Source organism: Acanthaster planci, linkage group LG13 (assembly GCF_054643075.1).
Source record: "Acanthaster planci isolate LZ-2023a linkage group LG13, COTS_SCS, whole genome shotgun sequence".
Classification (NCBI taxonomy): Eukaryota; Metazoa; Echinodermata; class Asteroidea; order Valvatida; family Acanthasteridae; genus Acanthaster; species Acanthaster planci.
This window is the reverse complement of record NC_141789.1, coordinates 12494293-12507158: the sequence shown is the minus strand read 5'-3', so window position 1 is coordinate 12507158 and position 12866 is coordinate 12494293. Positions and strand designations below refer to the sequence as shown.

Genomic DNA, 12866 nt, shown 5'->3' with positions numbered 1-12866 from the left:
CCTTCATGGGTCCAGTCCACTAATTCAAGCCCCATTGAAAACAGTGTAAAATCAGCACCGTTCAGGGCCCAATAGCATGCACGCCGACATCCCTGAGATTTCTGAAACACAAATGAAATTCTTGTCTGGTCACTTATCTTTCAATTTCTTTTCAATTTTTTGTGGGTTAACCAATTACATTTTTAATTATTCCCACAAAACAAAATCACCCCCCAAAAAGTGATTTTTCCGAAGTCTGATTGCAGCCATTTTTCAAGTGGCAACCCTCAACTTTCTCGGGCACTTAGGACCATTTTTCAACCGTAGTTTTCAGCCCTTCTGCCCTCATATGAAAGCTCAAAGACCCAGGAAGTTGATCCTGGCAACGATTTACACAATCTCACCGTTTTGGGGGCCAAACAATCTGCTTTTTCAAAAGATACTGCGGGGGCACTTTTGATGCTAATGAGCTGGCCAGGAATTCTCACTTGAATTAGTGGTCTGCACCCTCATAGTACATTGTATATGTACGTGTACTTCAGGAGGGTGTGCGCTTGTTGATGTTGAAAATGCAGCGCTCGTTAGATTAAGTGATATGACCTTAAGACAACCTCGATTACAATAAGGGACCGTCGTTTGTCACCAGCCATGACTTGTGGTCGGCAAGGTCGGCGAATATGTGAACAGGCGTGACTAGTTGATCTTGCTATACATGTACTGTACGAGTACGAAGCAATATGCATAATTTATGTGTGTATGTCAGCAGCCCTTTGCAAAAGATATGAAGGGCGAATACAGTGTGACCTCATGCGGCCAATTTACGCTGTTTGCACCCATGGTGGGTGGTCATGTCAACGTGTATGATGAGAGAGTTTGTTTGAGTTCAGCAATTTGAGTTTCGATTCAATTAATCCCAGGCATTTCACTCGGAAGTCTGCCTGTCGGTTGCAGTGCATCTTATATGATCTGCTGTCGGTACTTCTGAGTGTCGTGACGTTGACCGTGTTAAAACAAGCATACGTGTATATTAAGTAGGCCTAAGTTTCAGGTTTTGAGTTACGCGCCGTCTTAGGCCTGCAAGTCTTATGGCCACAGCAGTGGTACAAATTAGTAACATGTAAACATTTTGTTACCGATTAATAGCAAGAATGTGCTTTAAGGTGTTTATTAGCAACGTCTTACTGTAACCCAGACTGACAATTTTGCCGAGTGCCCTCCGCAAAGTCTGCATTCTATTGTCCCACGTATATTAAACGCGCAAATTGTAATATATATCGCATGCGCACTCATCAGTGTACAAAGTCGGCGAAAGTACATTCCATCTGCGCAATTTTGCGCATGCCTGTTATTTCGCCTCGACCAAGGCTAATGGGAGGACAGTTGTTACAATGCGTTCGGGATTTTGGGGTACGTGACTGTTATTTTACGTGTACGCAAGCGGAGCAATCACATTGCTTTCGATAACTGACAAGTTAAAAATATCGACAACTGTCAATGCTTCAACGGCCTTGGATTATACTCAGCGTTTGAATACATCTTTCGGTTTGAGGATTCCTCGAGCAAATTTGTGAACGCAACATTTTGCTCTTTGAAAATACCTAGACGTGAGAAAAAGATGTTCATTGCCGGCCCTGTGCTGAGGTATAGGGATGAATCGCCTAAGAAAAGGAAATGTACAACAGGAAAACATCAAAACTTCTCTGTCGAAATCATACACAAACTAAGGATTACTTTGAATTTTTTGCCACAGGGTGACCCTTAAGTTTTGCTCATGCATATATGGAAAGTTGAATTAATATAAAACCACAGAGAGCTGAAAAATACCTGCCTTAAAAGGGGCCAAGAAAATAAAAATTGAAGACAAGGCCAAATGAGAAATAAAAGTGCATTTCCAAGAAAAAAAAGGACTCTTTTTGCTACTGGCGATAGGTAAAAATGCTCGGGCCACACTGAGATACAAAATTGCTGAAAATATCCAACCTCTGAAACACCAGCATGGCATTGATCAAACTCGATGGTTATATTAAATAGGGAATAACACCGATAAAATCGAATTCTACACGTAAAGGAGACCGGGATTCGGTAACGGACATATCCATTTATTACGTAAGCAAAAACATCAACGACACACATAGGCCTAATTCAGCAACAGTGACGATCAACAACAGAATGACGTTCAAAATTTTCTTCAGTATTACACCAGTGGCGTCGCACGACAGAAAATTTCTTATGACATAGCAATACATGTACTGCATTTCTAGAGACAGTGCCAAGACGTTTCTGCCACTCTGTAGCTTGTTATAGCTAGCTAGGTCTCTGTGAAATGTGCTCGTTCTTCATAAGAATCCTGGTACGATGAAAATCATGCCCCCAAAAAAGTTAACTTGAAAACTCCGTCGCGATTGAATCATTGTGTGTGCAGACTAGCCTTGGTTTTAAGACTTTGCTGGGAAAGGGAGTTGCCATGACGAATCCACAGATCAGTGGATCTGTCACACACTGTCACACTATGGTTGCACACATATCGCCAGTTACAATGTTTGAAGCCAGCGCGTTGCGTGCACCGCATCCCTGCCAGTGCCTATGACCATAGAGCAAGGTCCCATGATCGTTTAGGCCAAAAAAGTCTCCTGTTTCTGGTCAAGAGCTAGCTCCGAAAGTGGTGTGGTGACGGGGCTTTTTTGTTGTTTAACCTCACTTTTTTCTGAAAATGATGCACGTATAACGCGTTATGTCCATCGCGATGACATACGCACGATATGCTGGACGCTGCCAATACTAAAATAGACTCCCTCCCGCACTTTGTACTGTTTATAATTGCCAGTTGCAGGAGTCCAGTCAATTCAGCAAGTTTCACAGCTTTTGGACATCATTTGATATCAAATAAAACGTTTTATTTTGCCGACGCGCAGGTATACGGCGACGCACTCGCTGACCAAACACCAGAGACTTTTGTTGGCTTAATATAGTCTATTCCGTGATTGCGAACCATTACTGTTGGAGGGCGCTATCTCCAGACGGGAAAGCCGTGAATATTTCGTGTGATCTGTTGGGGCCACGTAAAACAGATAGAATATACAATATTCATATCACGTGAGTGATGATCAGAGGATAGGAAACTATACAAATGACTTGCAACAGGCTTCACGTTCACGAACGGTTTCCCCGGACGCCAAGAGCTAAGGTCGGACCGTGGCTGCGTCTTAGACACAAAATATCCTTCTTTAGCCTGAGGCAGCAGCCCAGAACTTATCACGAACGCAGATAACCGAAAGTAACCGGAAAACAAACTGCAAGTTTCAGTCAAGTTGCCGTCTCTCATGAAATATGTTTTATTAAAGTTGCATGTCACGCTTGCACGGCACAGTCACAACGTGCGATGTCTCCATCTCGCTTTAGAACTACGAATTTGGCCCAGTTCAAGTCTCCCCGACAAGTCTTGGTTCCAGGACCTTTGCATTGCTTTCGGACGAATTAATGTATTTACTTGGATTCGTCTCTGGCTTCGAACGAGCTGATTCGGAGGAACGACGACGCGCTCCGTCTGGAAATAGCACATCTGAAAAAGGCGTGTGACAAGCACCTACACGCCACATTTGAAACGGAAATTTTAATGATGAGTGAATATGAAACTAAGATAATTAGGTTCAAACGACTTGGCCCCCATCTGGAAGTCGGATGCAGGAACACGGGAGCCCGGACAAGCATGACAGTACTGTGTGGTATACACGCTGGTGCTGACGGTAACTCTCCCTATAAACACTGTAAATATTTTCATGTAAATTTTCATAGTATTTTACCGGCAGCATGGGCACCAGTAGAATACTGTCACGCCGCGCCCCTCCGACAAAGGCGGTTAAACAATGGGGGAGGGGTTCTCCGTCCCATACTGTGCTTATTGTCTGCCCCCGGTAAAACTGTCCGGGGCACAGAATTATCCATAGGTTAATCCCCCGTCCCGTTGATTCAAGACCCCCTTTAGGTTATTCTGTCTACTCCAGGTAATTTGGCCCCCTGAATTTGTCTCGACAAAGTTTTATTTCCACATTGTTTTGATGAATTTAGTACACCGGAATTACAGTTTTGGTTTTATTGCCTTTCATCAAGCTATCGAAACATAAAAAGGAAGAAGAACTTTTCAGCTTATGTAAATTCCCTGCAAGCACAGTAAATCTTAGCCTGTTTAGGGTATGAATTAATGTAATACACGAAATTAATGTTACTTTTAAAGACACCGCAGGTGGCATCGCTTTGGCAAAACAGAATCAATATGTAGGCGATGTATTCCGAACTTGTCTAATAGGACTTTACCAAAAATGTTAAGGATTAGAGGAATTTCAAGTAGAGACAGAAACTATCATGCATGAAACTGTTAATTTATCTCCTTAGAAAAGTGTTTACCATTTCACGAACATGAAGATCAGGCAATTTTGAATTTACACGGGTCAGATTTTCAGTTTTAGTGGCCTCTTTTAGTTTAAGGGAAGAGAAACCATGCGTTCCGCCTTAAACTACTCAGTGAGTAAAAACGTAGGCCACAAATGCATTAAAGTTCAAAGTCAAACTCCAAGTTGGTTCCTTCCATTCTCAAGGCGTATATCTTGTCGAAGAGTTCGTTCTGGCTAACAGTAAAGACGTTCTTCCAGTCGCCGACTTTCCCTGAAATGAAATGAAATTATGACCAAAAGAAGAAAAAAACAAAAAACAAAAACACAAAACAAAACAAAACAAAAAAAAACCAAAAACAAAACGAGAGAGAGGAGAATTCTCTCACAGGTCTCAGTATGCACGAGGGCCAATATGAGGCGACGCATGGATGATTGCACCGGCACCATACGCCGGAGTTCTTAGGCACGCAGTTTTTTTAAGGGGGAGTGCGGCGTGGAAAGTTACCATTCCGCGTACACACCCATGTTGGAGGTGTGGCACAAGGGCTCCTGAATAGCTTATGTGTATTTTGTTTGTATAAAGTACTCCAGTAGTTGTTAATTAATGAAACCCATATCAACTTCCAGTAACTGAGTAAGAGGGGGACGTGTAGTCAGAGTCCGTTACATAGGCCAGCGGGTAGGTCGCTACCTTTTCAAAGGTCGAGGCAGTGGTCCATGGCCCTAGGTGGCAGTGCCGAATCAAATGTTCGGTAGGCCCTATAGATACCGTACCAGTGGCCAAGGGCACAATTGTTCCATAGTTTGGTCTGGGTACCATTGCAGATTTCATGGTGTACCATAGCCCTGGAACCTCGCAAGCTTATGTTGACAACAGCCTTGAGGTATATCTTCCACAAAGTCAAAAATTCCTGACAACATTTTGAAGCCTTTGAATAAAGTTATGAATTTTGTCGCCGCTACATGTGATTGGCATGTATGGCACACGCAAAGTGTGTAGTTTGTAGGCCCTCATATCTTTTTCATGTGCCCCCCACCCATATTTTATAGTGTGGGCACTATGCCTGTAATACAGTTCAATCCAGTTGCTTCGATGTTGACATGGTAACGCATCTCGAGAACCACTTATTCAGCTGGAGATGAGCTCATAAGCATTACTTCCTCTGTCTCTTGCAGTTTACCTTTTCTGAGGTAGGTCGCATCACTCCCGAAAAGGTTCGTCATGTTTAGCGCTTTGGTCTCGCCGTACGAATCTTTTATTCCGCCGTATGTCTTCTTCATTCCGCTAAAGGTCACGTGCTCCGCGATGCTTTCGATGACGTCGTCTGACAGGTCCTTCCCAACATGCTCTGCAACTTTGCGAATGGATCCTCTGAGGTCCTGTGATTGCGGGAAGCAAACAATAATATGAGTGTCGAATTTGGGTTTCGAAAAAACTGATTTGCTGACGTAGACCTCTACATTTGTCGTGAAAAAGTGCTACCATTAGCCTATATATTATGATCACATGGCCAGGTCGTAAAAACGCATAATTATTATCCACATCATTGATGGTGTATTTTACCGGTACATCGTTATGATCATAGACTGGCCCACACTCCATAGTCCAAACCGTTATGCTGGGACTGATGACCAGACTTCTTAGTTGGGCCAACTTGTGCCACTTTCAACTACACTGATTTCGCTCGTGCTAAAATATGTGAAACTTTTATGCATGCATTCCCAATGCAGATATTGTTCTGACGTGAAAAACCTGCGTTCGATTTCGCACAAACTATGAATCACATTTCAACTCACGTGAAATTTTGCTGCAAATCTTTTTTGACGTCCAATTGTCTTTATTTTCACATTCGCACTGTAAAAACATTATGATGTGCCTCTGTAAATAACAGAGAATCTCCGTAACACACGCACTCTGTGACTGTGCGGTGATTTTTAGAGTCACATCAGAACCCCGTAACAAGCTTTGTAAATGTACAAGTTTCCCCTGTAACATGAATTAACATTAACTTCGCATATTAACTTTGGTGCACGAAACCACTTTCATAAAGCCGGTTTCACCACTTGGCTTGTGGTTGCCGTCATTGCGAGTAACGGGTAATGAATTTGAGGGGAAAGAATGTTATTTTAAGTCATCTTGAGTGTCCAAAATAAGGCCTGCTATAAAACAAATATATCTTTATCCTGCCAAAATTTGAAAGAAAAAAATCATTGTAGATATAAGCAAGCTGCGTGCCTTTATAGATTTGTCTGGTAGCAACTGTGATTATACTGCGTCTACTGGAAAAGAAAATAGGTTCGAACACATTAAATAATAATCATACGTGTCGATTTCATCACCAACGGAAAAAAGTAGGTTGCCTCTCTCAACTTTGTAAGCAGCCTTCCTCAACCTCGTCTACTTTGCTTCCACAAACATAAGCCGAAAACAACGTCTTTGTAAATCCACGAATAAATATCTGTTAAAAATGAGCCTACGTACATGACATTTGTATTAGGAATTGACATAGGATTCTATGCAAATGTACAGAAAAAAATTCTAACAGTGCGGGCCTGCAGTATAAACCGGCCTTAACCTGGGCAAAGGATGTTTTAGTCCTTTCATAATGATCAGGGTTTCTTGTAACTCAGACCTACATCGTAATGTCACGAGGTTAACGCGGTAAGAGGAGGTACAGTCAAGGGATTTTACCTGTTTGCCATGTTCTTTCTTTCTTTCGTAACGCGGACTCCAAGTTGTTAAACTTATTGCTAGTCATGTGTCGTAATACGAAATGCTCTGAACGCAGCCTGGAGGTAACATCTGACTATAACGACCTGCTGCATGATAACATTTCGGTCAAGATGACTCGCGTCAAATAGTAAAGAGGACAGCAAGGCTCAGAAATTTTCTAAAATAATCGGAATCAGGGTCTACCCTCGCATACTTGGAATGCATACTTTGAAGGCAAATTCAGTTTAAAACGTTTGCGCATTATTTGGCAAGCCCCAAGAGCCCAAAACTATACATGCCTTATGGAGATCTTCGTACTTCAAGAACAAAACATTTGGATGGTCCTTTACTCGCCAGTAGCCGAGCACGTGATCAAACCATGTCCCAAAGCCAACTGAAATGTAGAGAAAAGGAAAAATGTTATTGTAAATTTTGTTTGAAATGAGAGGAACATTGTCATAGTGTGGACCTCTAAACAAAAGAAGTCGACATAATGTAGGGTATGATGGTGTTGTGTGGACGCTTAACTGTCCACAAAATGTTTTTCCTTCTCTGAAAAACAGTTTCAGAGGCATTTTGGGGTCAAGGTTAATTATCTGTGGCAAAACGGAGAGGAACAGTCCAGGGAATCATCATCAAAATCCAGCTCGAAAGAGTTATCCTAGTCAGAGAAAAAGGAGCATTTTCCTCTAGTTTCCTTAACCACAGGAGAAAAAAGGAATGTCCACACTTTGTATGTAAAACATGGGCGGGAGTGTGAGTTTGTTTCTGCATTCAATTGGGGACCCTGAACAACAGAGGACAATAAGGTCCCCGATTGACAGGGGGTCCCCGATTGACAACTGCGTACAAAACATAGGTGGTCTTCTAAAAAAGTTAAAGTACAAACAAAAGAGGAACAATAGGGGGTCCCCCAGTTGCAGGCGTGTGTGTTTGTGGGGGGAGGGCTTTCACATGACCTGCGAGTCAGAACGTCTTCACGGTCCCACACGTGTTTATCGGAAGAATCGATAGATTCCAAAATGTCAGTGGATTTGTGGTGTGGTGGGTGGGGGATGAATACCCGCCGTTCCCTAGGGAAAAACTAACACTCTTCAGCATAAAACAACCACAAGAACACGCCGAAGTCGCGGAACGTTGGCGGCAAGAAATCCTTTATCAAATTGAAGAAGGAGACCAGCACATCCTTGGGATTGCGAGCCACATACACCACCTGAATATGGAAAACAAAGAAAGGAAGAGAAATATAAAAGCTGCCGTTGGCAGTCCAGCTGTATTCTTTTCAAATACTGCAAAACTGGGGTGCTAAATTTAACATCCCCGGTGTTATAGGACTACACAAACTCTTTAAATTCCAAAGAGTGAAAATTCACTCAATTTGAGTGAAAATTGAATCCCTCCGATTGAAATTAAAGACCAGACGAATTGGAGTGAAATTTCTTCACTCCAAAAGATTAAAATTTCACTCAAGTTTCTACTGGAGGGAGCTATTTTCAGCCTTTTTTCAGTCTAAATTCAGAGTGATTTTCACGCTAAAACGTCTTGTCCCTAATTTCACTCTTTCTGATTTAGAGAGAACACTTTTCACTGGTGTTACAAAATTTGGGTGTTATGTGGTGTTACTTTTAACACCCTCCAGTGCATTGTAACACTTATAGGTGTTCAAAGTAACGCCAGCGCCCTATGGTGTGGTCATCTGATAACACCAAAAAGGGTCGATTTTAGCACCATAGTTTTTGTAGTGAACCGTTGAGTGAGCTGTAAAACAAACAAAACAAAACAAACAAAACGAAACAAAGCTAACTTGTTTAACAACTTTAACTACGACATGTTTGTACATTCAGGAATGTGTTTAAATACTCTCTAAATTGGAAAGAGTGAAATTAGGGACAAGACGTTTCAGAGTGAAAATCACTGTGAATTTAGACTGAAAAAGGCTGAAAGTATCCCCTTCCAGTGGAAGCTCGAGTGAGATTTTAGTCTTTTGGAGTGAAAAAATTTCACTCCAATCCGTCTGGTCCTTAATTTCAATCTGAGGGATTGAATTTTCAGTCAAATGGAGTGAATTTTCACTCTTTGGAATTTAGAGAGTACTTTTCCGTGGTACATGTTCAGCTATGTGGCAACTGCGCAGCACTTGAACAGATTATCTAAACGTGTCGAGAGACTCATGGGCTTGGTGTTGGCTGCCACCATGTGGGTGTACAGGCGTCTACTCTTGCTATCCCTTCCGTTTCCTTATTTGGCAGCCCAATGAAGACCCATTTCCCTAGTAGAAGTACGAGCGACACTTGTATTTCACCAACCAACAACCGATCGACCTACCGACGGGCGATTAGACAAGAAGAAATGCTTCAATCCCACACCAGGCCACACCATTTTAAGGTAATTTTCTCTTATGCCGCTATCACACGTCTCTCCGGTGTTTTACCTTAGCTTTCCATATCACATGCGGAGGCAGAAGGATGAATGGTAAGTGGCAACCCATGCACCTGTTGGGGGACTCCACGGCTTCAAACAATTTATACCCCGGTGTTGTATTCTCCAATTTCGATGGGTCATCTACGTGCGTTGACTCCAAGTTGCTAGTCATAAACGTGCGGTCGAAATCTTTCCTCCCATCGTTTAGAACGAAGCTGATTATTTCTAAAATCCAGTGGGTTCCTGTAACGAAGAAGTTGACTTTATGCTTTTCCAGACAAAGATTTATTCTTGACGTTCCGAAGCGAAGAGCAGAGGGGTTTTAAGTGGTGTGAAAATTTACCGACGCAAACCCAGCTGTTTTTGCGGTTGCACATCTTTGACACTTAGAACTAAGGAAATTGCATTGTTATAAAGGAATTAAAATAAAGAAATTTCATCATCCATAGTTCCAATTTTTAGTTTCCTGTGTTTGCACAGAAGTCTGAGTAAGTGTTTCGAGGTTCCTGGATAACTAAACGCTTGCCAAAGCATCTGCTGAAGTCTGCCTCGCAGAAGCTATTGAGAGTGCTAAGCACAGGCTGTCTGATCGCAGTTTTCGCAAAGACTTGACCCAGACAAGGGCATCACCAAGGCAGACTATTGGCCATCCTTTGGGAAAAACAACAACTCAATAATAAAAAATCAGTGGTTAAACTAGGTCTAAAGGGTGCACACATGTTGCAGAAGGAGGTAGGAAATAAGTTAAAGCTGCATTTCAACAGAGATTATTCAGATTTCAAGGGGGGGGTTCCCCAAGGTAAGACATGTATCTCCTGGGGGGCCGTACCCCTTCGTGCCCACCCCTCCCTAGTTACGCCACTGCCTCACATAATTACGCATTTTATGAATGGAGGTCATTGCACTTCACCGTGAACTTCACCACAGAAAGCAAATGAAAATGCACTTTTGACTTCGACTTTTTCAACTTGTCATTGGAGGGCCCGGAAATATTTCATAAAATCACCGGGGCAAGTTTTGTATCTTGCCGGAGAGGAAAAACACCGTTGAACTCAAGTTCGTATCGATTAACAATTGTAAATAACAAGACGTTTCTGGCTTCGAACAAAAGCGCTTAAAAGGGTATGGTCACAAAATCTGAAGACCTTAATTCACTCTTCAATTTCTGCAAAAAGCATGATGAAGAATGTCAGAGTTGATTATTTTAAAGATTAAAATATCAAACTTTAATTGCTTGTAACTCGACACCCAATGACGTCATGCATGACGTAAGAGAAATATGCAATACTTGAGATGTTAGGGTCGCGAATGCTTAAAGTTACACGTTTGTACATCAAACTGTCTTCGGACCTTTTAAGATAGGAGAAAAGTTGTGGAAGAAAAAGTGGCCGGGAAAGGACGGAAAGACACTGAAAAAGAAACGGAGATTTATTCAAACGATTTTTGAAAGAGTGACCTGGCAGCGCCCGATGAGAAAGCGAAATGCCTTACCCGATCTTTGGTAGGTGACTGCATAAACATCATCATGACGAACTTCAAAGGTATTCAGGGCTTCCACATTCGACGCAGGCACGATGAATGGAAGCTTGATCCCTTTCACGAAGTCAGTGCCTGTCTTTCGCTTTGCCACTAATTCTTCCTTCAACTCGTCCAGTGTTTGCCCGTTTATCACGCCGGGCAACATGGCTTTCAGCTGACTGTAAAACTCCATGGCGTGTTTCGAGCAGATTCACTTCACCACAACGGTCTAGTCAGCGAGTCCGACGCACATGAAGTGGCAAAACTGCAAAGAAGCAAGTTTAGTATTCTGGTACAATACACTCGCCCCCAGCAGTGCACAATAATTAGACTTTACACATGGGGTGCGTTCGATTAGCTTACACGTACGTCAAACTTACACGAGAGCGTTCGTTTAGCCATCACGTGATCCTCGTGCTTGTCCAAGTGTCAGCCACTACTACCCCGGTTGGCGAGCAGGTCTCTGGAGGCTGTCCGTGTGTAATGACGTCACAGATGGACTGTTCGTGCATGGACGTACATGATGGAACGTGGTGGGGACTTGACCTTTTTCCAAGAATGCCTTGGCGAGTACACTGCAGCGTTCGATTATCCTCATTTCGAGGCTTCCCTTGGTGTAACACTGGTGTCTACAGGGAAGCTAATCGAACGCGCCCATGTATACCGAGAGGGACGGTTGAAGTCCTTCAGTTACGTTTCACCTTACGGATCCCATTTCCTTTTTTTGGATTCCGAATCGAGGGAATTTTTAATAAAGAGCGAATGAATTTTTTATATAGGGCCTACGCAACGCAATCTCTAGGGTTGAATGAATTTTTAAAGCTCGAAATTCTTTAAAAAATAGAAAAAAACTTTATAATTTGAATATTTTTGTCGAAATTTAGACACTTTTTACAACGTAGCGGCTTATGTAGTTTACGGAAATCTCATTTTATCCGAATTCAGAAATCATCTTAATTGAGAAATCATGCATCTGATCTGAGAAATCATGCATCTGATCTGATAAAGCATCCGAATTGAGAATGCATCCAAAGCCGCGAATACAAAGTATTCGATCTTTTAGACGGTATTCTGCAAAAGCCTCATAGTGCTTCAAGTATATTTTTTAAAAAGTGAAGCATATTTTTCCAAAACTGTTTTAGCGAAATTTTCACAAGTTGCTTTTTATTCGTGGTTAATAATAAATTTGGATTTATATTAATTGGGATGCTCGCTCATTTAGGATGGCATGGGGATGTGTAAAATACGTGCACCGAATAGCTGCTTTACACACTGAAAAGGTGTTCCCATTTTCAAAATATGTTCAATCTATTCTGTACAAAATATTTTATTTCAACCTGAAAAAAGTTGGGACTTTAAAAATTCGGTCTATTTTTTGTCTTTGTAAAAATTTACGTTCTTTTAAAATTCTTTGGCATCTAGAAAATACACTGCGTCAATGAAAATTCATCCACTCTTTAAAATTTCTAAATTACGAATTAAAAACAAGACATTCACTTTAAAACACGTTCAATTAAAAATACTGTCCGTTTATCAAACTTGTTCCAATCTTTTCGGCCCTATTTCTGCTTCGTAATTGGGGAGTACTCCGACCGATATAACCTGGACGGTTCACAAAATTCTTGGTACAGACGCGGCCGGAAATACCCGAAAATTACCGATACAATCCGAATAGTCTTTTTCCTCTCCCTTTACTCATTTGGCTACCAATTTTATTCATTTTAATCTTTGTAAAAAATTTACCATTTCGAGGAGCATTAAAGAAAAAAGTGTTGCCGTTAAACTGAATTCAATATGGACAGGATAAGGTCGGAATAGTTCGACTATTCTCGGAAATCTGGGAGAGT

The 12866-nt window shown here is 41.8% G+C and overlaps 1 protein-coding gene across 1 annotated transcript; it reads right to left on the bottom strand.

Moving 5' to 3' along the window:
- Positions 1-2120: 2120 nt before the first annotated feature.
- On the bottom strand, positions 2121-11634 carry LOC110983375 (sulfotransferase 1B1-like). Its single transcript, XM_087145249.1, has 6 exons — positions 10993-11634; positions 9512-9744; positions 8170-8293; positions 7380-7474; positions 5549-5747; positions 2121-4638 (listed from the first exon to the last, which is right to left on the bottom strand). Exons 1-6 carry the CDS (start codon positions 11210-11212, stop codon positions 4526-4528), a joined length of 984 nt encoding a protein of 327 aa, XP_087001375.1. The 5' UTR covers positions 11213-11634; the 3' UTR covers positions 2121-4525.
- Between the last annotated feature and the right edge of the window lie 1232 nt (positions 11635-12866).